Genomic DNA, 23,565 nt, shown 5'->3' with positions numbered 1-23,565 from the left:
TTCTCTGTGAGTATATAAACGTATTTCAGGCCAGAAATAAGGTCTAGGTTTAAAAATACCGGAGTTCCCCTTTAAAGCACAAAAAGAAACATCTGGACGTTGCGGTTTGGCGGTGGTGGAGAGAAGAAGACCCAAATGCAGAACAGCTGACTGGAGGCTGATGGAAATTTAACAGGTGACTTAATTCAAACAAACAAAAAGCTCAGCCAAGGTGAAAAAAACAGAAACTAATGAAAGAGCAAAAGACCAAATTAACCATATGATAACTACAAGATATGTAACGGACAACAGACCCAAGATTAACCAAACTAACCAAGGAGCATAAATACTGTGGGGGAACTGACTGCAGCCGTGACAGATTGAAATCAGGTGAGTGTGGGACTGAGGACCAAACAGGAGAACTGAGAACTATTGGTGAGAATGTAGCACAGAGTGAACTATAAATTAAACTGGCAAGGCAAATCAAGAACAGACTAAAAACAGAGAATAAGTCCTAATTAAAAAACCAATAACTCAAATCACTAAGAACCCAAAAAAGAAAAAAAAACAAGCACAGAAACACAGGAAATGAAAGGCAAGGAAATTAAATTTTTAAAAAAATTTACAAATCCTAACACTGGAGTGTAATTATAACTTAGAATTTCAGTTTTTACTGTACTCAGGATTTAGTCATGTTAAAACATGTTCGTCACATGTTTCACACCATCCCGATTTCCACTGTCAGACTGATCTGCAAGCCGAGAGAGCATCAACTGAAACCAAAAACCTGGCTCCTTTTAAAAGATGAGATATCTTCAACATTGTGTACGTGCACATGTGTGTGTGTGTGTGAGATCGAGACACGACTGGCATTTATTTTTAGCTTTCAAGTACCCAATGAGTCATGTGACCCGCCCCCCTTCGTGTCACTGATCCTTCCTTCCTTTCCTTCCCTCCTGTTTCTCCATTTCAATATCATTGCCTCTTCCACAATCGTACCTCAACCCCCACCCCTCTCTTTCCATCCCCCGTTCAACTCACTTCAAAGTGTGGCGATGCAGAGTAACAGTGATACCTGAGGAACACAGGATTGGAAACGATAAGAAAGATGGAGGGGAAAGCAGGTGGGCACATAAATCTTTATCTTGTATAATAGAGGAAAACCACAGAAAGTGTACCGTATTAAAAAAAAAACATATAGAAATAGAGTAAATAACTGTAAGAACTATGCCTCCACATTATGAAACCATCCTGAAGGAAGATCAGTAACAAAGTGATTCATCAGCGATGCAAAATGGATTCAAAGGGATATAACGAAATGATACACTTCTGATTAATTCAGATAAATAAAAATAAAAATTCGAAGAGATTAAACATGATGACAAACATCCTCCACTGGTGCATCAAAACAAATATTTCTGAATTAAATATAGTCCTGTCTCTCCACCCTGTTGCTCTCAGTGAAATGCAATACTTGCAGAGTGAGATGGACAGGAAATTTCATTTTAAAAATTCAAGACACCTACGCGACGACACTCGAACAGATAAGGGATTTCAGGCATATACACAAGCAGCAGCACAGCCGCACACACAGCACAACACAAGCAAATATAAAGTGACAAGAGAGAGGAGACAGAGCAGTGGTGACAGGACACTGACATGCATGAAGGGAGAGGACAACTGCTGTGAGGAATATTCTGAACGCACAAACAAAAACTCTTAAATACTGACGTGCCATCATCATCCCTCCCTCTCTCTGATTATCTGTTCCTTTCTGTCTGCTTCCTACCCTTTTCTTCCCCTTTCTATCCCCTCTGCCTCCTCTCATTCACTGACTCATCTGCTGCTCTTAATGAAATGCTGCATAATCAGGATTGTAGATTGCAGGACTGTGACGGGTCCTTCAGGCCCACCACACATGCGTGCCTTCATAACCAGAAAACATCCAACGCAAACGCTTTGATCTGCCTGCATTTCAGCCACCAATCCCATCCTAAACCCCTTTCAATTATATATACCCACACACGCGCATGCACACGCATACGCAAACACATAGTGGTAGAGGGTGGGTGGGGGAGGTCATGATCCTGGCAGAGAGAAGGGAATCAGAGTTGCAATTCTAAAGCTTATCGCAGAAAGAGGCTAAGACCATATCTGACAGACCAGCATGTCCGGTATGTAAACCTTGAAATGCATACACATAAAGTGAGTGTGTTTTTTTACACACTGACCCACACGCTAAGAGGTGAGAATATTCTTTGCAGGGATTTTTGGAAAATCTGGCCATGCAAATGGCGAGACACTGATCCATCTGCAGACGTGTCTGTTACCAGCACTGCAATCAGCAAGCGGGAGAGTCAACATGGGCAGACGAGAGACAGAAAGAGAGAAAGTGCAAAAGGGCTGTTGAGACAAGAGAGAGGGAAGCAGGAAAGAGAAGAAAGATTAAGGGAGCAAAGAAAATGATAAGCCAGAGGATGCAGGGATGAAGGCAGGAATATATGGTATTAGTGGAGAAGATTTTGCAAGAAGGGGATGGGTGCTGGCTCCTGGTGAAGAATATGACGGTTCTTGTAAATAACCAAAAAAGGAGAGCAGATATAAAAGAGGAGAAAAATTAAATGCAAAAGAGCTGAAAACAAGCAGAGGGAGTTTGCCAAGTTGGGGAGAGACAGGGGGCTGTTGGAGTGAAATGAATTGAAAAATATTGCAAAGACAGCAAGTGGTTGTTTCTTAATACAGATCTAATACACTGTACTCATGACAGAACACGCATTTCCATCATCAAAATTAAATGTGTAAAGACAAAACGCGTGCACAACAGCAAATAAAAAATTAAGTGAAAAGTACAGATTTTGGTTAAAAAGCTCAGATCACATCTACAAAGATTTGACCACTTGCACCAGATATATAAAGGATATGTATGCTTCAGACTGCCTATCTAACTGTGGAGTACTTTGAGATAATGCAGACAGTCTATTGTTATTTGGATATATGGCGGTAAAGGTCTGAAAAGAGTTTGTTGCGATCTGATTAGGGCACCTTGACTGCATCCTGTTTTTACACCCGCCTAAGACAACTGTGGCGATTGTGGTGTGGTAGTGTAAACTGTGGTTTGGAAATACAAATAAACAATGTATTTTTTTCCCCAATCCAAGAATGTTAAGGCGATGCAGCCACACTTAATCCATCTCTAACATAGAGGTGATAAGTCTGGCTATGCAAGAGGAATCAGCTCACTACAACACCCCAGCCAGCTCCTCTCTGAAGCTGTGGAAACATCGCAAGTTGCTGCTTTCTGCGCATTTTCTCTGCAAGTCTGAGTTATGACAGCCAAAGCCACAGAAGATGTTGAAACAACAACAGGAAACACAGTCATGTTACCCGTGTGACATGCAGATGGTTCAGTTTTAGACGGCCCAATGTGGAACAGAACATTGTGTTGCATTAACTTTTTTTTAAAGTATATTGGAGCATAGAGAGTCTTTCTTCGCCCCCACAAGACAAGACAGCGGACTGTGTTGTAACATGAAGGTTCTGATGCTGGGAACATGCAGTGGAGGTAAATTATTTTCAGTATAACGTTCATAATTTAGTGTTCGCTTAAACTTTTTCTGTGTCTCTTCTGATAAGCTGTTAGCTTGGCTCCACCATCAGAATTCCACCTCGATTCTCCAAATTGAGAGCACTCTGACAGACTACTGAAGGTAGGAGACAAACTACTCAGAAGCACTTAACTCAACCCTACAAAAAGAATATCCTTTTCATTAATAGCCAAGGAAACACTGGTTGCTATGCAACAGAAGAGGGAAGGAGGTAGTGAGAAGGTTTACATAAGCAGATTTACAGCACGCAAGAAATCCATGAAAATGTTGTTCAGAGGCAGTGGTCAGGAGCACTAAAGTCGCTAAGAATTTGGAAACATGTAGAGACAAACAAAGATAAGCATTTTACTCAGAGCTGCGGCCGAGAAACAGCAGGACTTTGTTCATACCCATAAGAATGTTAGCCACGCTTTTTGCATAAATGCATAGTTTAAATGGCCATCTGTTGAGCTATTTTTATACAGCGCTCTGTTTGTGTAAACGGTGTGTAAATATAGGTTAAGGAATCAAGTTGAGAAAAAGGTATTAGGTACATTTAATGCTTTTCCTTACAATGATCATCCATGTGACATGAATGCCTGGTTGAAAAGCATGCTCATCTTGCAAAAGCTGTCATTTCTAAAGATTATACAGGTAAAAAGTAGTTGGGTCAGCGTTCACTTGGGAAGCAAATCGAAAGTAAAACTTTTGAAAAGCTAATAAATGTGAATTAAGACACGTTTCCATCATATAGGCAACATCTTTTGTGGTTGTACTTCAATTAAGGACATAGTGGTCCTAACTAGTAAAAAACAAAAACTGCGGTGGACATCTGCAAGAGCAAAGTGAAAAAGAGCTCCTCTTCAGGAGTTACTTTCAACTCTGGGAATAACTGGGATACTATATCATTTCTGGGCTGAAACTGGTCAGTCACATAAGTTTATGATGTGCCCTCATTTTAATCTTTGCCAGGTGAGACACAATTCCCAAAAAAGTGTTTCCAAGCCCCAAACCTGTTTTCTTCAAAACAGGCAAACCCCAGAGTCTGTAAACATAATTTTTTATTATTATTATCATTATTATTATTAAGGTTTTAATTTACCTTTTGAAACAATAATATGATTATATCATAAAATTTCCCATTAATATTAAGTAGCTAAAACATAGAATATGGAGATCTCTAATTAAGTGAGATGTATTGAAGCTGAAATAAACAAAAACGACGAGGCTGAAACACGTATATTATTGGGTATAATTTAATATTCACAAACTCCTTTGTAGATAACTAAGGTTTTTTTTTCACTTTTCTTTTTTTTTCAAATTGAAGTGATATAGTGTATACATTCATATGAAATCGTGCTTACAGGTGGCTGCTCTGGTTTTATTGGCAGACCTTGCTGAGACATTTGTAGTCTAACAGTTTATTTTTATGACATATACATTTTTATGCCCTGGTTTAGTTGCTTGTGTGTTCTCATATCAGTCGCCAGTTTTTACAAACAAACTCTTAGTGACAAAACTCAACATAGGCTAAAGAAAAGGAGAAACCTTAGAGGCACGACACCATTGGTTAGTATTCACAAATAGGTTGGGTCAAGCCTGTGCTCGTGCGTGCACATTTGTGAGTGTGTATTTATGAGCTAGTGTATGTGTGTGTGTGCATGTGTGTGCGTCCCAAGCCTGAGGCAACCAGGCCAGCGGCTACAATTACAGTGACGGATGTGAAAGAACTGGGTCGGCTTCGCAAGAGATCTGCCCCTGGGACGACAAGACCAGCCAGAGCCCTGAATCAATACGCAACACATGCACACACTTATGGTTGTGTGTGGCAAACATTTACATTAAAACCTAAGAACAAATATATGACGTGAGAACCCCACACCACAAAAGTGCAAGTGAGGAAATAAAGGACATATTGCTTGATACATTCACTGTTACAGAAAACTTAATCATCCGAAATGCAGATGAGTCTTTTTCCCTCTGTCTGTCTGTCTGTCTTCCTATTCCCTGCCACACAGACGTGCACAAACACACACACACTCTCTCTCTCCGTGCCTCAAGCCTGTTTCAGGGGCAGCGATGTTCAGAGCTCATCAGCATGTAGCTCGGTGACACTCAGGGAATGTTTTTCTGGTCATGCGCAGTTTGTGTTTCTGTATGTGCGTTTGTGTGTCCTACCTCTAGCAGAAAGCTTCTTGGTGTTAATGATTTTGGCGGCATACTCCTGTCCAGAGGAGATCTTCACGCACCTCCTGACCACAGAGAACGCGCCCCTGAAAATGAACATACACACACAAAACCTTCAGAAGGGTTTCAAAACAGGCTAAGAAAAGTTGGGCTTAATGTGAAAAGCCTGACTTAAATTAGCCTTTCAATGTGAGCCAGGTGCTTCAGACTGAAAAAATGTTTGAGCTTCTATTCCCATAAGCATTTATCAGCGGCATTTGTCAAACTGCCATATAGTGTTGGACATTAAGAATATTTGATTGTGACTTTACTGATGGGGAGGAAATGCAGTGTAATGCTGCATTTCAGTATTAATGCAAGATAGCAGCAAACATGGTTAAACCTGAGGTAGACTTGCCCTCCAAACTTAGGCTTGTGTGGAATAGGCCCGCCATTCCTGTGGTAAGTATATGATACATTTTACCATCTATTGGAGCATCAACCATCATGGTTTCCAAGCAGCTTTGAGAGTTAGCATGTATAGCACAGCTGAAATAAATAATTTACTACTGGCTTGCTGCCGAGGCAGATAACATTTCTAATTGACCAGCTGACATCAGCGAGCTACCCTCTTAATATTACTCCACAAACCAGAAATAAGCAAAGAAGAACTAATCTCCTGCTAAGTTGTTGCATTTACTTTAATATTGTAATTTTAGTTAAGATGGTATCACTTCTATGTATGCATTTACATCTTAAACATCTGTTATTGGGACTTTTTTTAAAATGACATGTTATCTGGTTTGTACACAGTACTCTCATGTGTACCAACATTAAAATAACTGAATCAGTAGCATACAGTCCGTTATTTGATTATAGAGAATGTGATGATATGTTACGCAGTGTTGTGTGCTGGGACGGGAACATCATCTTGTGAGGAATGCTCTCCCGTTACCTCCATTCAAGACAATTGTTACCTGGTTAGTTTTGGTTTTATTTGGCTAAAAACTATGAAATCTAGTGAAAATCCAGTCCTTCGCAAAATCGTACCCCTTTTTGTTTTTAGCTAATTTGTTACATTTAGAGAATCTTATGAGTCATTATTGTCATAGAGTCATAAAAATGTGTTTTGTTTTGTTTTTTTATTCTCTCGCAGTGGACAAATATGTTTATAATTTGGTTATGAGGATTAGTAATGGACTTGGATGTAATTTCAGAGACAAGTCCTACAATTTGAGCATAGAAACACTATCCTGAAATTAGAATTCAGGGTGTTTCCATACAAAAGACAACCTAATAACAAGCAAAAACACAATATGGCATTCAAAAAAAAAAGAAAGAAGACGTGACCTTCACATTTTCTATTGTTCTTAGTGGGGACAGTAGTCATGTTTTTATATAAAATTAATGATAAAATAATGCTAAATTGTTTCAATTTATGTTTAATGCAGTAGTGTTTAGTGTTTAATGCATGTTTACTGATGTTCCAAATTATTCTATGTGTTGTTTAAAAACAAGATTGGGCTCAATTGAAAAAAAAAAGTAGTTTTTTTTCAATCAGACATTTAAAAATTACACTTTTATTCTGTAATCACATTACCAAAATACTGTGAAACTGTGATATCTTTGCTTAAGTTAAACATACCATCAGGATCTAATAATATCAGCCCATACTTAGTCTGTAGAGGTGTTTCCATTGTAACCATAGTAAACTTTATTTTATTAAAAGGGATTTTGTTTTTTAATGAAATACATTCTATTATTTGCAGTGAAATTACATTTTTAAATATGACCAATGTGTAGATGCAGTAGCTCGGTGGTTACTCACAAAGACTCTCACTCTCTAACCACGCCTGCAGTACACTTTGTCCAGATTTCTACAAATGGCTATTAGCACCTACAAACGTGCCAACCAGCCCTACTATTGTTTAAGCCATGTGCTGCTCTGGTGTGTCAGGGACGTGTATGAAGATCAAAAAACTAGGCCAGCTATATTTGAAGGAGGAGAGGAACGAGTGCTGCGTCTCTCATCTCTAAATGCAGCCATGGAGTGGTCCACCTGCTTCAAATCTGCTCGGTTCTGCAGCCATGCAGGCAGCTTTAGTAATCAACACCTTTTGACCAACTCAAGAAAAGATCAAATGAGTGTGTATTCTCACCCTCAAATCAACCCTGATGTTTAACTTTTTTTCCTTTAATGTCTGAGAGGTGAGGTTACTGTACTTTACATCATTTGATTTAATCAGCATGGCATCTCAGAAATAGATTATGCTTTGAGTCAATGTAATGGTTAGCTTCTGAGTACACAGCGATGAGTACTATGAGCGTGTTATCTAACATCCTCTGGAGTGAGCAGCTTGCCACTAAAGCTTTCCTCTAATTTATAGAGGATTTGTTAAAGGAAAAAAAAATCATAGCATAACATGTTACATAAGATTTTTTGCTGACAGTCCAATGTAGTTGGCCAGCATGGCACTGTGAAGAGCATATGTTTGTGGTGTCCAACAGGACAGAATAAAGTGTAATTGCACTTGAATTGGAAGTAAATAAAGGGCAAAGGGCGAAAAACTGTTGCGAGAAATGAGCCATCTGTGCTATGGGTTTCTGTTTTTCCTTTTTTGCTCCTCTTTTTCCCCAGGTTATTTCACATAATACCTCAATGAAGACAGATGCACAAATACATTAATAAATACACTCCCTAAAATCCCTGGAATTGTAATTAATTTCTATACTCAACACTCAAATCTGCAGAATGTGATACCTTTTCTTTCGTCCGATGCAGCAGAGTAACACCAATCTGAACTTAAACTAATATTTAAGAGTCTGTTAACAGATTTTTGTATGGAACCAAAGATTGTCTGGACTGATGGGAATTTAAATCTAAAAATAAATTGTGTTGTGTGGCTTGTTTTTGAACATCTGGAAACATTACAGCCATGTTGCTAGGGGAGTTAGGAAAAAAAAATATATAAAAAAAAGTCAAAGTGATGCTTTCACAGCTGGATCTGAATTTTATCACCTTTGTAAAAATTATGCTCATTATGCTGTATGAATTTAAATGCCATATCTTTTTTATAATTGTATTGTCATATCACCTAAAAATGCATTTTGGCCAAAACATAGGGGTGTATCCATTTCACATCTGTCTAAGAAAATAGTGCTGCAGTATTTAAGGGATCAGGTGAGTTAAGAGGTGCTATAAAAGCAACATGAATGCATTATTAATGAGTGTTACAGCATGGTGTAAGATGAAGGCTGCATATGATTATAATGGAAAAGGACTGGGAAGAAGAGATTTCCATCAGGTGGGTTGCAGAAGATCAGTACCTTCAGGAAGGAGACAGGCGGATGGAGAGTACAATATTCTAGGCTAACGCTTTCTGCTTTCTGGAGGTCAACACTACTGTAGCTGCAGACATCTGGGACTGTGTACACTGACTGCAGGGTGCTGGGCAGATTGCGGGTCAGACTACAAAAATACACATAGGCGCAGGCCTCCAGATGAGCTCGACTTAAGACGTTGACTTTTAAAACAAGGTAACACATGCACACGCGTGTAGGTACGCAGATCTTTCTTTCCAACTCTCGCTGAGGGGTGAGGGATTCCCTGCCGGGGGTCTAATAATTGACCGCAGGTCGTTGCATGGCAGGGGAGTGTGTCTTCTTCAGCTACGTGGTATGCAATCGCGTGTGTGTGTGCGTTGCTGTCACGCGGGAGGAGGGTTTGGGGAGGGGAGTGATAGAGGTAGAGATAAAGAGGGTGGGTTTGCAAATTCCCCCCTTTCACACACACACACACACACACACACCGATGCCTTTTACCCTGGTGGAGCTTTTTAACGCAGGTGCTCCTCGCCCTGCTGGGGCACCGCAAATATCGAAATGCAGCATCAGTGGCTGCATAGGATGGAGGAAAATGACGACATCTTCTTTCGTAAGCACAAAGCAATGCTTCGGTTAAGGGATTAAAACGAACAAAAATCCAATGCACAGGCCTACAAGATTCACTCGATAGCTTATTCACCCCCCTGCATCATAGGTTAGTGACTAAACTCTCAGAGGCGCGCACAAAAAAAAACACACACACAGACATTCGGCCCATTGCATAACGAGCCGACAAATCACATAGGGACGATGCCATATGATAAAGAGAAAAAAAAACACATGCTTCCTTACTTCCCCAGCTCCTCGAACAGCTGATATTCGTCGGTAAATCGAGTGCAGATCGTTAACGCCATCCTCAAGCAGGTGCCAAAGGCTGTATGGAGAAGCGGATAAGGTGCACTCACAAGCTCTATCACCCTCACTCGGTCGTCAACACCGCCCGATTTTGTCCTGAACCTGCAAACCAAACGGAGGGACTCATGCACGGCTCAGTCGCATCAGCAAAGAGCTCTGTTGGAATGATTTCTGCGGCAAGAGCACTGCCTGCGCGAGCTGCTTCGGTCAGGACGCGAGAGCTTCCGGCGTTATTGGTCGCGCTTTCTTCCTACTTTTCACATGCAGTGGCTTGTCACAGCTCGTGGACGCAGCATTTTGTGTGCATTTCGGTGTCTCCGGAGCGTTTCCGTCCAACGATGTGTTGTCTTTCTGCACGCATCAGACGCCGCACTACCGCACCTACCCCCAACTGTGCGCTCTGCTCCGCCCCTTTCCCTGCATCCTCTCACAGGACAGTAACAATGAACAACATGGCAAAAACAGTACATGTTTGTGTAAAGATAATATTAACAGCACTAGGCTAACCATACGTGACCATTTTCAGTGCAGATGCCATAAAGCCGAGTAACCATACTGCATTTGGCTAAAACATACATGTATCACAATGGCATCTGTGAGGACTAGAAAGTATTCAACAGCTGAAGCAGAGGGGGGAAATGTATAAACAAGTTCTTTACAATCAAAACTCTAATTTGTCTTAAATCAAATCTTTTCATGCTTTGATTTTGTTTCATTAGCAAATCATCTTTTTCTCCGTAAAATACTTGAAAGAATAGTGGATAAACAATATGTACCCTACCAGTAAGGTTTCAGGGCCTCAACAGGCAGCACCAGAGAGGAGCTGGGTTGTGCCATGGCTATTCCCTGATTTGAAATATAACTATAACTTTCATTCAAAAAAATATATAATTTCAAGACCAAGAAAAATAAAAAAATGGTAAATGCGGGATAACATTCAACCAATGGGTGCAGAAAGCATTGAACTTTTGACCTTACTTGAGCTTTCTAGGAGCTATAGCTTTAGCATCATAATGGATCGTGTCTTACAACAAAAACATCCTCATTTGGAGATTCAGTCAAAACAAGAAAAGAAGAGCGATTTTGAGCCTGACCGAACCACTACAGGCGATGTCGACAGGTCTCATGAACACACAGATACAATCCTAGCGGTCGCTGCCCACGGCCAAAAGAGGACAGAGGATGTTGATGAGGTAGGCTCTCTGGCGGCCTCCATGTCCTCCACAATTTGTGAGCCAAATATTTTAATATATATTTCTTGAATATTTTTAACAAAAGCTGATTGTACCTCTATGCATGACTGGAGTACAACATGTCTAAATATGCAGCATTTTGCTACGCCTGTCAGCAGTCTTTTAAAAAATGGGCACATATTTAGTTTGAAGCCACTATTTACCAATGAGGGGATTAACAACTGTCAAAAAACTTCTGAATCTGTCACACAAGGGTGGGAACACACATTTGCCATGGAGGTGTGAAATGAGTTTAAACAAATAACAGACGGGAGGCTCATAAATCACAAAAATGATCGTCAAGGCTCAGTCAGTTTGGGTTATGGAGAACAGAAAGTACATGAAGGCTGCAATAGAATGTCTATGATCAACAGCTTGTCAGGGGATCAAACTGCAAGTCACAGTGTGACGTGAGGAGTCATCCAACAGGGGCAATTAAGGGCAGTGTTTGGGATGTTTGATGCAACAGTACAGAAGAAGCAGAAGTTAGCTGGCAATCATGTACAGTGACAAATACATCCACCGTGACATATAAAGGTATTACTGTATTGGCTGATATGATACAAAAAGAAATTAATGATGAGATGAGATATGCTTTGCTCTTTTGTTGGATGAAAGTAAAGACTCCAAAAAAGTCAAACAAAGTAAATAAATAAAAAGGAACAGATTTCAGTGACTGTACAATACTTGAAGCCAGTGTCAGAGTATCAGTGATGTCATGGGAAAATTCTTGTTTTTCTTTGCAAATCACTTCCAAACATGCAGTTGTTTACTAAACTCTGAGTCTCCACTCATCCAAGGAGCCAGACTTTCAAGAGCCAGTAATCATTTAAAGTGGTCTTGACCGATAGTTCTCCAGGCTTTTTGAAGTACTTTGGCTGCTTTTTCACTCATTTTCAGCTCAGTCCTTGTACTTGATCATTTGCAGAGAAATTAGTTTTTCTTTATTCTTAAGCCACTTAACACTTTTCTGATTCATTTAAGCATAAGAAAGGCCCCTAACTCAAGGATGAGACGCTGTTGTGCCTTCACATAATACACAACTTAGGAAAGAACTTGTTTTAAATGGTATCTATTGGCACTTGCAGGCTGTTGAAAAACACATAATTTCCTCCCACTTTTTGAGATGCATCTAAAGTAAAATACAGAGATAACACAGTTTGACAGCATGCAGTTTTTTTAAATCAAATCATATGTAATATTTTTACCAACAAGTTGTCTCTCAACACCAATCAGTTTAAAACGCGAAGCATATCTCAGCATGGTGTGCAGTGTGTCCTGAAACTGGACCAAGGACGACAAAAGAAGAAGTGACAGGACTGAAAAACAGTATCTGCAACAGTATCTGAAACTGATGTCCTTAAAAGATAGAGATCTATCTACTGTTCACTAAAGTCTCATCAGAAATGGTGTTCATGGAAGGGTGGCTATCAAGAAGCCATTCTTAAGGAAGAGAAACTGAGGTATGCCAAATGATCCAAGAACTGGACTGAAAATCAGTGGCAACAGGTCCTATGGAGGGATGAATGAATCCTCCTCAGAACTTGGACCTCAATATCATTGAGGCAGGGTGGGATAATCGTGACAGAGAACAAAACAAAAGGCACTCATCATCCAAGGAAGAGCTTTGGAATGTCCTTCAAGAAGCCTGGAGAACTATTCCTGGAGACTGCTTGAAGAAATTAGAAAGCTTGTCTTAGCGGGTTCAGACTGTTTCAAAGAAGGTGGCCATAACCAGTATTAACGTTCAACCTCGTTAGAATTGTACAAAGTGTGTTTTTGTCTGCTATACTAGATTTCCGTTTATGTGAATCACTGCCCCCATCATCCTGTTGATATATCAACAAAAAAGTGGTGGCTCAAGATTTCTGCACAATATATGTATGAGTTGAATGAACTGCTGAACATTGACTAAAGTTTTTTAAGCAACATCAGCAGAGTAGCAGACTTTCCTGCATGCAATATGTATTGAGCTGAAACTCTCCAGAGACTCAGTTTGAATAAAACATATAAGCAGATGGAAACTTGCAGGGTCCTTCGCATGCCATGTTAAGATGGTAGTTTCTTTACATAATGATAAAAAATTAGCCTTAACTAGGGTGAAGGTTAATACTAAAGTCCTACTGCTGGACTGTTGTGATTTGATGTAGTAACTGCACACAGAGTTGTTTTTCTAACTGTGGTACGAAATGCCTTCAATGGCAAAAGAATGCAAATTTAGACATAATAAGTTTCACATTTTCAAAACTCATGTGACAACTTGAAGGGAATTATCAAAGCTTAATTAACTGATACGGTTACTGCTGCAGATAAACTAAAGTTTTAATTTGAATCAGTATGAATGGTACACTTTATATTAATTAACTCAGGTTACCACGAAATTAAGCCTCTCTGGAAGAAAGCAACATACTGATTTGGGTAAACTAAAGTCACTGGTGTACCAAAAGAAGCATTACTCTCGGGTAGAGTTCTGAATTACTTCGTTACTCAATTTTTAACTCCAAAATGTGAAATATGTATTAGAATAGAATAGAAAATACTTTATTCATCCCCCTTGGAGGGGAAATCAAATTGTTATGTAGCTCAATTACAATATTTGTAATGATTGTATATTAGAACAAAAACAATAATAATAATAGTAATAATATGAAATGAATAAATGTATGTATCATTAAAGCTTCAAGTAGGAGTTTCATTAAATTAAACAGCAATAGAAAAGAAAAAAGAAAACTTTATTCAGCTGATACTTGAAAACAAAGTGACATCTTAAAAATACTAAACTGGCACTCCTTGACACATTTCACAGTTCTTAACCATAGCCGAAATATATTTTCCAGTAAAACTCTAAGATGGTTAAGGGAAACTTTAGAGGCCCAAAGCAGTTAAACTTTCTATTGTGTTGTTGGAGATCTGTTGGATCCTGTTGCATAGGCTGGAAAACTGGGTTGGACTTTCTCGAGGTCCTTTTTAGAAGGCCGGAGTTATTTTGTTACAATTGGCAGCTATGAATCTGAGCGAGTGGCCATGACTTGTGGGGTCCCCCAGGGGTCAGTTCTTGGACCTCTTCTGTTTAACTTGTATATGCTCCCTTTGGGTCAGATGTTGCAGAACTTTAACATCAATTGTCACAGTTATACACGATACACAAATGTGTCTCTGTCACCAGATGACTGCACCCCAGCAGACGTACTGTGTCAGTGTCTGGAGGAAATAAACACCTGGATGAGAGAGAATTTTCTACAATTAAATGAAGACAAAACTGAGATCATACTGTTTGGTAGCAAAGAGAAGAGGGTCAGCATTGGTAAATATCTTGAGACTCTGGCCCTTACAATCACTGACCAAGTTCGTAACTTTGGAGTGTTGATAGACTCAGATCTGACCTTTAGCAGTCACATCAAAGCTGTCACCAAGGCAGCTTTTTACCAACTCAGAAACATCAACAGAATTAAAGGTTTTCTCTCCCGAAAAGACCAAGAGAAACTCATCCATGCATTCATCTCCAGTAGACTCAATTACTGTAATGGTCTTTTAACTGGACTTCCCAAAAAGAGCATTAAGCATCTGCAGCTCATCCAGAACGCTGCTGCCAGAGTTTTAACCAGAACTAAGAGATCTGAACACATCACACCAGTTTTAAAACCTTTACACTGGCTTCCAGTCAGTCACAGAATAGATTTTAAAAGCCTACTGATGGTTTACAAATCCCAGAATGGTTTAGGCCCAATGTATAGCTGTGATGTGTTCAGAGAATATAAACCCAGCAGAGCTCTTAGATCCAAGGACTCAGGTCAGCTGGTCAGACATTTTTAAATCCAGGTTAAAAACATTTCTTTTCTCATGTGTCTATGCATGAAATTTGCATGGTATCTGTTACTTGTTTTTAATAATTTCGATTATTTTACTTCCTTCTCTTTATATTTTTTATGTATTTTTAATGCTTCTTCCACTCCCCGCTGCAAAGCCTTTATGTTATGAAAAGCACTTTGAATTGTTTTGCACATGAAATGTGCTATACAAATAAACTCGACTTGTGCAAAAAAAGAAAACGTGAATATAAAAGGCCAAAAGTGATATAAATCTGTCTTGCAGTGTTCTGTTCTCTCCTATCTGAGCTATCATCTGGAATCTCTTCGCATTATATCGGAATGCTTTGGAGATGTCCCTGATGTATGGAAGCTCTGGACTGAACTAGAGGACTGCAGATGCCTTTACAAAGTAATAAAAGAAAACTTAAAGAGGTCACTTTTACAGTGAGGCATCAGCAATGACTGTCTAAAGCGGGGACATTGTTAAACAGAATAAATGTCTTAGATTTAAGTATTTTTACTGTCAAATGTTCTGGTCAAGGTGAGGGTCTGACTGCTAAGTATTATGTCTATATAATAGATATATTCTATATAAAAGGTTTAAATTCTTAACGAGTAGTATACATCCCAAATTCCTCCCTTGCAAAGGACATGCAGCACAATAAATCAGTCTATAACAACTGTTTAAAAAAAAAGCATTTCTATTCAGGATTTGAGGTGAATATTTTTATTTGAATAGAATAGACATCATAAATAGATACATGAATAAATATGTTCAATCACAATAGAAGAAAACAGTAGTGCAGGTTTATAAACTGCAAGAACAGCCTAAATAAGATACTGGCAACACCAAATGTAGGTGACATTCAAACAAGAGGAGACATGGACATAAACTGCATGTTTGATACAAACAACTTGAGGACATAGATTCTGTTGTCAATTTCAACAGGACATTAACTATGTGGTATTAAAATGAAAGTATAATGGCACTTTTCATTGGATCAATAAATACTTTGTGGTACTTTGAATTTGTTAACTCGTGAAAAAGCGTCTCTTGCTTCTCTTTAGCGCCTTTTACTGCAGAAAAAGGGAAAGAGAAAAGAATGGTTATTATTTTTTTGTATCCAGACAAGAGTGGAGTCAAACATGGTATGTTTGTTCCTTATTTAGCAGACATGTTAATAAGGTGCAACTTACTTAGACAAAATCCTCTGAATCACTTTTTTGACCCAGGGAGCCTCAGGGTCCAGGCAAACCTGTTGGCGGGACTTTTTCAGGGTGGCACTGCAAAACAAAGCAAAAGGCAGAGATGTAAGTTTTGATTAAGAGCCAACAAGTGACCACGACAAAATCGGTCAAGTACAATCATCACCACAATCCATAGATGATGAACACTTTGATTCTTACATGAGCTCAGTCTCCTCGCAGTGGGAGTTGGCAGGAATCAGCTCCACTTTCTCAATGTGGCGGCCGATGGGTCTGCTCTCCGTCTGGATGCAGCGGCAGTGCAGCTCCACTCCCAAGCTTCTCAGACTCATCCCTATACAGACACAGGAGTTGCATGGTCACAAAGTGCAAGAGTGTATGCCAATATCTCTCTGTGCATTGAAGAAAAGAACAATGCGATAAAATAATTAGCTCATTACTGTTTCTGATAAATGAGACTTACCTTCACTGATGGCAAGGAAGGCCAAGAACACCACAATGGAGGTGACAATAACTCTGCTGCTTGTCATTTTTCCTTTTTTTTCAAATTCTGAAACGCAGTAATTAACAATGAAGGATATTATTCCTTTCAGAAAGCCAAGGAAGAGTGAGAGGGTGTGCTTTATTCTGCTCTATTCTTCTTTTTCTCAGCTCTGTTTCTTTTCTGCCCTTCCAGGTTCAGCTGCTTTCTCCTTGTGCTGTTTGAATCTAGCGCTGAGAGGCTTCTCCTTTTATAGCCAACTTCTGGAAATGATTCATTTTGTTAGTTCAAGCAGGTTGCACAACACTGGAGTGTTTCCTGCTGAGTGGGAATTTACCATGCACGAGTTCCTCTGCTAACCTATTCTAACTGTCGCTGATTTATCATGAAAGATCCAGGTGACACGAGGAAAATCACAGTGACTAAAACATCTGTAATATACTGATTATTGTAACAAGAATGCTTGAAAGAAAATCTTTTCAAACTGTTGATTCATGTTCTGTCAACATTTGCATTCCATGAGTGCTCACACATTTGAGATTGATCAACGGACAGCTGATTCACGGCTGGTGTGTAATGAAAAGAACAATTAGATGCAATCTGTGAATGAGTGGCCAATCAATGTTACCTCAAAGTTTTGTCACAGCACTTAAGCTCACGAAAGGGGCTCTTGTGAGTTGCTCTATAACATGTACATATATATCAGACACACCATGTAATGTAAATATACAGTCTTTATTTTTTCAATGTTCTAACCACTGACCTTTAAACAACCTGACAAACGTGTTACTAATGGACCCATCAAAAGTTTTGAACTGCCACTTCATGATTAGACATTCCTAAAGCAGGCAGAGTGCCAGAAACTTTCATGGGACTTAAGCCTGATGCAACCTCAATAGGCTCAAACACATCCGTTATCACGTCACAGAAGAGCAGAGGGATGTATTGAGTAACAATGGGGCAAATTTTACAGTTTTGTCACATTAATACATCAGATGTTGCCTTACTTAAACCACATGCAAGGATTCAAGGTTTTTGGACAGAGGACAAGGTCCAGCAGTTAAAAGTGTGAAGTTGTTTCAGTTGTATTTATCTGTTCTTTTCTTATTGAATAAAACATTAAAGCTGATACAGAATCGAGGCCACCTTTGATTGGTCATACATGCCCTTTTTTGGTCAATTCTGCTTTTATTGCATGGAAAGTGAAACAAGAAAAAAAAATAATATGGTTACATACAAAACATGTGATAAATTTTACTGGAAATCTCCTGGTTTAAAATTTTCTCTGCTGCAGAGAAAAGGCATGTGACCAGCATAAGGTAGGTCCTAAAAAGACCACGTTCTTCCTCAAAATAATTGCTCCTATTCTGGGAGCAGAGAGAACTGAGAATTCTGCAGATTCTACATTCATACATTTTTTAAACTATGAGGTGTTCAGGTTCTGTTTATGGCATCTTTTTTGTCCTTAAATACATAACAGTAGTAACAGCAAACTGTTAAACCTTAAATTACAGTAACCAAATTGAAGATTAAATTGTATATAGCAGAATTGTGTTACAAACACCCACACACAGGCACACAACAAATAGAGGGAACAGGCTCTGACAACCACAGAGGAAGTTAAAGAAAACTTTTCTTTAAAAGATTTTTGGATATTTCCAAACTCTGTGACCCCAGATGGAACCGTCAGTCATTGTTGTGAAGAGAAAAAAAAAATCCCCCAAATATGATGAATACATGTATCAAATTAGAAAGGTGCACATTTGTAATCTTTATGACAGACCTGAATGTGCTACAAAATTGTTTCTTCCTATCTAAATTCAAGTAGCATGAAATTTGGCAGACAGACAGACAACAATACTTCTGCCTCTGTCACGGTTCGGCAGTGGAGGTGTGGAAGATAGCCAGGAAAACTAAACTCAGTTTATTTGGAGAGTAACAAAAATCGCAGCAAAGCCGGAACACTATAAACTAAACTTGTCAAGACAAAAAACATCAAAGAAACAACAACCAGAATGTAACAATACGCAGGAACTGGACCACCGGAAAACCACGGATGAACAACGACGAGGATCTGACAAAGAGTGAAGACAGCCGGGAGTTTAAATACTGTGGGGAGAGTGATTAGTGAATGACAGCAGCTGAGGAAAACTGAACACAGGTGAAGGGAGTGGAGCTGATGAGAAGGAGGGAACTGAGGAAAAAGGTCAGGGAAATGGCAAAAAACTGAAACCAGACAGAAAAACACAAAAATACATAGATTGTGACAGCCTCAGCTCTTTCCTTAGTTGTGGAAGTTGGCTTTGTGTAATGATAACTGTCTTAACTTATTATTCAACAATATTGTAGGATATATCTAAGAAATAACAGTAAAGAGATGAAAATGTGAAACTGACACAAATATATAAAGGGGACAGTTTACACGTGCATGGGAGTGGAATGAGCCATTTGACTCCACTCCACCCTTCTCTCAGGCGAGGTGTGTCTCTTTTCTGAAATCGTTCAACTCCCATGCAAAAGTAGATTCCCACTAAGTAACATTCTGCATGTTATTATCAAATGAAAGATGATGTAGTTCCAAAACTTACTCACACCGATCTTATTCTCAATAGCTTCTTCTTCATCTGCAGTTCAGTTACTGACAGTTGACGCTAATCCCTCTATTTGGCACAATTGTGTCGCAAGTCAGGTGTTAAAATGGCCCAGGTTGGGAAGTCATTGCATCACAGATAGAAACAAGTCATTTATGGCCTGTCAGTAGGTAACAGACATGTCAATAATTACACTGCAGCCCATCTGTCACATACAGGCTCGATAAACTCCGGGCTTCGCTGTCAATCGACATCGTTTTAGATTTTTAGAGGCTAACATTAAGAAATATTAGTTTCTCAGTTGGCAATAGCAACATTTTTACCAGTGTTTAAATATTTAATTTTGTTAATTGTGGTTATTGCTGTTCTGCAATTGATGCTGCGTTCAGTAACAAATATAACTTGGAATTTCCTACTTCCGACGATGAAAAAAAAAAAGATTAAAGAAAGGCCAACAAGCTGTCAGCTTTCCTCATTGGAATATAAAACATTAAATGTATTAAAGCTCATTTCTTTCTTAAGTTAAGTGAACTGTAGAACTGCCGATGAGATTTGCTGTTAATAACAAAGCAAAAGAGCAAAAGTAAGAGTGTCGACTTCCCACTTCCAAGGTACACTGAATGCAGCACACATCTTTATCTCCGCCAATGATTTTTATTTCATAAAGATGGGGAGGCTGGTTACTACACTGAGGTGCTACTGGGACTTAACGGTTGACTTCAAACTTGAGCCTCTCAGTGAATCATGTTTTTTTAGACTGCATAGGCTCAAAACAAAATAAAAGGTTTTGTTTTTGAGTTGATATGTCACGTCAGACATCAAACTATGTGCTCTCAAGTGCAAAAAAGTGACTTTTTTCATCGTGTGTCCCCTACAAAGTTTCAAGAGAATTTCTTCTGATTACTTTTAAACTATTAACAGCAACATGTAAAGCTTTTACAGAAGTATAATTTGAAATATGTTTCTCGCTATTTACTAAATGTGTGATACATGATTTTGTGGAGAGATTAAAAGTTCACAGATAAATGTGTACAAATTATGCAGGTAAAGTAAACCCCAAATACAAACTAAATCTAACTGTCACCAGACAATTATTTTGCAACATATCCTGTCTTCCACACTGTGATTAACTTGCAGATTGCACAGTGAAGGAAGACTGCATAGCATTCCATTACAAAGCTTACAGTAAACATTAGTATGGCATGCTAGACTTCACTGCTATACACAGAGGTTGCTTAATCTTGAATGGCAAATTTGCCAGTTGACCTCTATCTTCACTGTTTTGTCATGTGTGATTTAAAGAATCCTTGAGTACACAAAACTCTGCATGCTGATACTAAGCACAAAAGCAAAGGATGATAACAATTAAAACAAATGCTGGGAAAAGCCAAGACTGAATCATGAACTTGTCACACCGGTTTTTGTTTCCAAGTTGGCTCTGTTCTACGGCGTCTACAGAAGTATACAGCTAGTGTGAGTATGGGCTGAACTGTTGTTATCAGGGATTTACAACACAGGGAAGTGAGAGCTGGAGGAAATTAGTATTTCCAGGGAATTCCAGGAAATGATAGGGGGGGTTTAAGACAACAAATGCCAGGAGAATAGTAGGGTTGTGACTAAGAATTGATTGTTGTCATCCCTAAATCATATAAAACATAAAATTGGGGTATCTGTCTGCTGGTGGGTAGCCCGCAGCTTACATTCCCCATCTGTGTGATTATGTTCCTCTGACGTTAAATGTCATGTCAGGACAAGCTTGCTGGCTTGCCATAGCTTACCACTGTCAAATAACTGCATAACTGATCTCACATATGAAAGTTTTGAGGAGAATAGGGAAGAAAAATATTTGCATTTGGTTTTGTGCTGAATTTCAAGTTACAGATAACCATCTGCTAAGTGGTCACATACGCAGCAGTGTTTCAATGAGTTAGTTATTTTCTTTAGTACTCCTGCTGAGAGTCACAGCAAATGCAGAACTTCAAAAAGAAAGTCAAGACCTAAAAACTAGATAATGAATGCCAAATTGAATCATGAATGGAGTAGAAGACAAATAAAGCAGTTTCCTTAGAATCTTGCACTTCCTTTTTTTCCCTAAATGTTGATGTGCTTATCCTCATCAGTTTTATTAGAAAAAAAAAGAAAAGAAAAAAAACTCTTCCTTCGAATGATTGGAGGAGGGACATATAAACAGAGCAGAAGTGTTTGCAGAGCACACTTGCAACACAGCTTACAGCTGCAGAGGAGACAGCTGAGCTTTAAACAAATGTTTGCAGTCTAGTGACTAACAGTAGTCTTTTGATTTAGATTATAGCTCTGAGATCTGGATTCCTTCTCCGGGCAGGTATGTCTCACATCATTACTGTGGCACTCCTGCTCCTCCTGACCATACCTGAAGGTGAGTGTAGCTACTAAATATGCAAATGGGGATGGAAATGTAACATCCTTTCTTAGCATTACAGTCATGTGCAAACAGACATATATTTAGTATTTGTTAAAGTACAGACATTGATTGTTTGGTTGATTGATTATTACTTTTCTCTGACATCTTAAAAATCTCAGGTAGCACCATGGGGGATCAAGGTGTAATTATTCGATGCCGATGCATCACCAAGGAGAAAAGGCCTATTGGGCGCCTCATAGGAATGGTGGAGGTGAACCTTCCAAGCTCTCACTGCAAAGACACTGAGATAATGTATGTCCTCTGGGCAAAGTTGCAATGATTATATGCACTCAAAATACTTTAAGCATTCTTGAACCGAATTCTTATGTCTTGATGGGTTTGGGATAATTAGGTTGCAAGGTCTTAAACTGTTTCTGACGTCTGGGATGTGTTTCTGATCCTGCAGTGCAACTCTTAAAAAGGATGAGAAAAAGATTTGTCTGGATCCTAATGCTCCATGGGTCAAAAAAGTGCTGAAGCACAAACTTCCTGGGTGAGTCTACCTTTACTTTTGTGTTTGAGTGAATAGGTTAGCACGAGAGCAAAGAAATATGGATTAGTACTTGTTTTGGTTATCCAGCTGAAAGAAACCGGGAAATCTGAGAAGCATCTTGCAACACAGGGGTATTTTGTTACATTGGTTTCAGCTGAATGCCCCATGTGCTATTCAGTGGTTATTCACCCTTAGTCAGAGTTTAGAGAAAGATGACAATGACTGCAGAGAAAATTTGAAATACTGTAACATTTCTGATCATCTAAATCATAGTCAAAACGCTAAAGGGGAATTCACATAACATTTCATTTCAAATTAACTCATATTTTTAAATTGACACATTTTGATCTCAATTCCCATTCAGTGGCCATTAGTACAAATTTCCCAGAAAGTTTGTGACACTAAAGTGATCTGGCCTGGCTGTTTAAAACATGTTGGGGGTTTTTTTCTACTCTGCAGGCAAACACCTTGAAGAACATACCTTCGCTATCAGGGCTTTCAGCATGGGACCACTGATTGTAACTTTGGAGCACAAAGTTTTTTTTCATAGGAAAGATTTGTGCAGCAGCTGGAGCATTGAAGAGACTGCGTGAAGACTGCCCAGACCCAAGTGCCAATACAAAGAGGGACAGAGTGACAGGAAATGATTTTGTGCTCAACATCTTAAAAAAAAACACATGCCTGCTCAATTTAAAAGAGCGGTTTTTGTAAGTAATGAAATGCTTGCTTGCTTGTTTATTTTTCACACGAAGCAGGAGTAAAAAATTTTTGCGGTAGTGTCTGTGAAAAAAACAAGGCATGTTTCAGGTTTTGCTGTTGTTTTACTTATCAGCTTTGTGTCTTTGTTTCTTTAACAACAGAAATCTGACATTATTCAAACAGTTAAACATATCCATGCCTATGTATGCATAATGTAAACACACATATTCATTTGTGCTCTTTGCATTAAAAAAACAATTGTGAATGAAACGCAATCCTTTCTAATACCAGCGATGATTGCTCATTTTGGCGTGATTTCATCAAGCGCCTTGTCATTTATTGTGGTTTTGGAAAACTTAATACAAAGTTCAAACCTTTTACCATGAGAAAAAATAAAAGGGGGTTGTTGACATTTGGGATTTAAATGACAATCTTGGAATCAATCATTAAACCTTGTTTGATTTGATATTGCTTTTGAATAAAGCTGACTCTTTGGGGTTGCGGTAGGATGTTGGTGCAGCGGTTAGATCTGTCACCTCACAGATCTCAACGGGCTTTCTCGCCCACAATGCATGTGAAGCATATGGGTGCGCATGGCTATTTGTCTCTGTGTTAACCCTGTGTTGGACTGGAGACCTGCAGTGGG

At 39.0% G+C, this 23,565-nt stretch overlaps 3 protein-coding genes across 15 annotated transcripts in view; 1 reads left to right on the top strand and 2 right to left on the bottom strand.

Annotated features, from left to right (window-relative positions):
* Positions 1-10,358, bottom strand: part of camk2d2 (calcium/calmodulin-dependent protein kinase (CaM kinase) II delta 2) — a 47,827-nt gene extending 37,469 nt beyond the window's left edge. For all 13 annotated transcript variants that reach the window (XM_072383297.1, XM_072383300.1, XM_072383299.1 and 10 more), the window contains exons 1-2: positions 9,906-10,358; positions 5,742-5,836 (exon numbers count right to left, since the gene is read on the bottom strand). In XM_072383297.1, the coding sequence (XP_072239398.1) occupies positions 5,742-5,836; positions 9,906-9,967 (157 nt within the window). In that variant the 5' untranslated portion in view covers positions 9,968-10,358. The remainder of the gene's footprint in view (positions 1-5,741; positions 5,837-9,905) is intronic.
* Positions 10,359-15,730: 5,372 nt separating this feature from the next.
* On the bottom strand, positions 15,731-16,915 carry LOC140304606 (interleukin-8-like). The gene is made up of 4 exons (XM_072383295.1): positions 16,679-16,915; positions 16,417-16,549; positions 16,207-16,293; positions 15,731-16,086 (listed from the first exon to the last, which is right to left on the bottom strand). The coding sequence occupies exons 1-4, from the start codon at positions 16,743-16,745 to the stop codon at positions 16,074-16,076; spliced, it is 300 nt and encodes a 99-aa protein (XP_072239396.1). The 5' UTR covers positions 16,746-16,915; the 3' UTR covers positions 15,731-16,073.
* A 4,562-nt stretch (positions 16,916-21,477) lies between these two features.
* On the top strand, positions 21,478-23,209 carry LOC140304607 (interleukin-8-like). The gene is made up of 4 exons (XM_072383296.1): positions 21,478-21,682; positions 21,847-21,979; positions 22,134-22,220; positions 22,680-23,209. Exons 1-4 carry the CDS (start codon positions 21,631-21,633, stop codon positions 22,690-22,692), a joined length of 285 nt encoding a protein of 94 aa, XP_072239397.1. The 5' UTR covers positions 21,478-21,630; the 3' UTR covers positions 22,693-23,209.
* The last annotated feature ends 356 nt before the right edge of the window (positions 23,210-23,565 follow it).

The sequence above is a fragment of the Leuresthes tenuis genome, unplaced genomic scaffold, assembly GCF_036924035.1.
Source record: "Leuresthes tenuis unplaced genomic scaffold, fLeuTen1.0.hap1 SCAF_4, whole genome shotgun sequence".
NCBI classification, from domain to species: domain Eukaryota; kingdom Metazoa; phylum Chordata; class Actinopteri; order Atheriniformes; family Atherinopsidae; genus Leuresthes; species Leuresthes tenuis.
This window is presented reverse-complemented; position numbering and strand designations above follow the sequence as displayed.

Excerpts from the sequence above, each read along its gene's own strand:
- LOC140304606 (XM_072383295.1), bottom strand. The coding sequence starts at position 16,745 with ATGACAAGCAGCAGAGTTATTGTCACCTCCATTGTGGTGTTCTTGGCC. Across the intron at positions 16,550-16,678 it reads CTTCCTTGCCATCAGTGAAG|GGATGAGTCTGAGAAGCTTG; the intron begins GTAAGTCTCATT and ends GTGTCTGTATAG. Across the intron at positions 16,294-16,416 it reads TGCGAGGAGACTGAGCTCAT|TGCCACCCTGAAAAAGTCCC; the intron begins GTAAGAATCAAA and ends TTTGTTTTGCAG.
- LOC140304607 (XM_072383296.1), top strand. The coding sequence starts at position 21,631 with ATGTCTCACATCATTACTGTGGCACTCCTGCTCCTCCTGACCATACCT. Across the intron at positions 21,683-21,846 it reads CCTCCTGACCATACCTGAAG|GTAGCACCATGGGGGATCAA; the intron begins GTGAGTGTAGCT and ends TAAAAATCTCAG. Across the intron at positions 21,980-22,133 it reads TGCAAAGACACTGAGATAAT|TGCAACTCTTAAAAAGGATG; the intron begins GTATGTCCTCTG and ends CTGATCCTGCAG.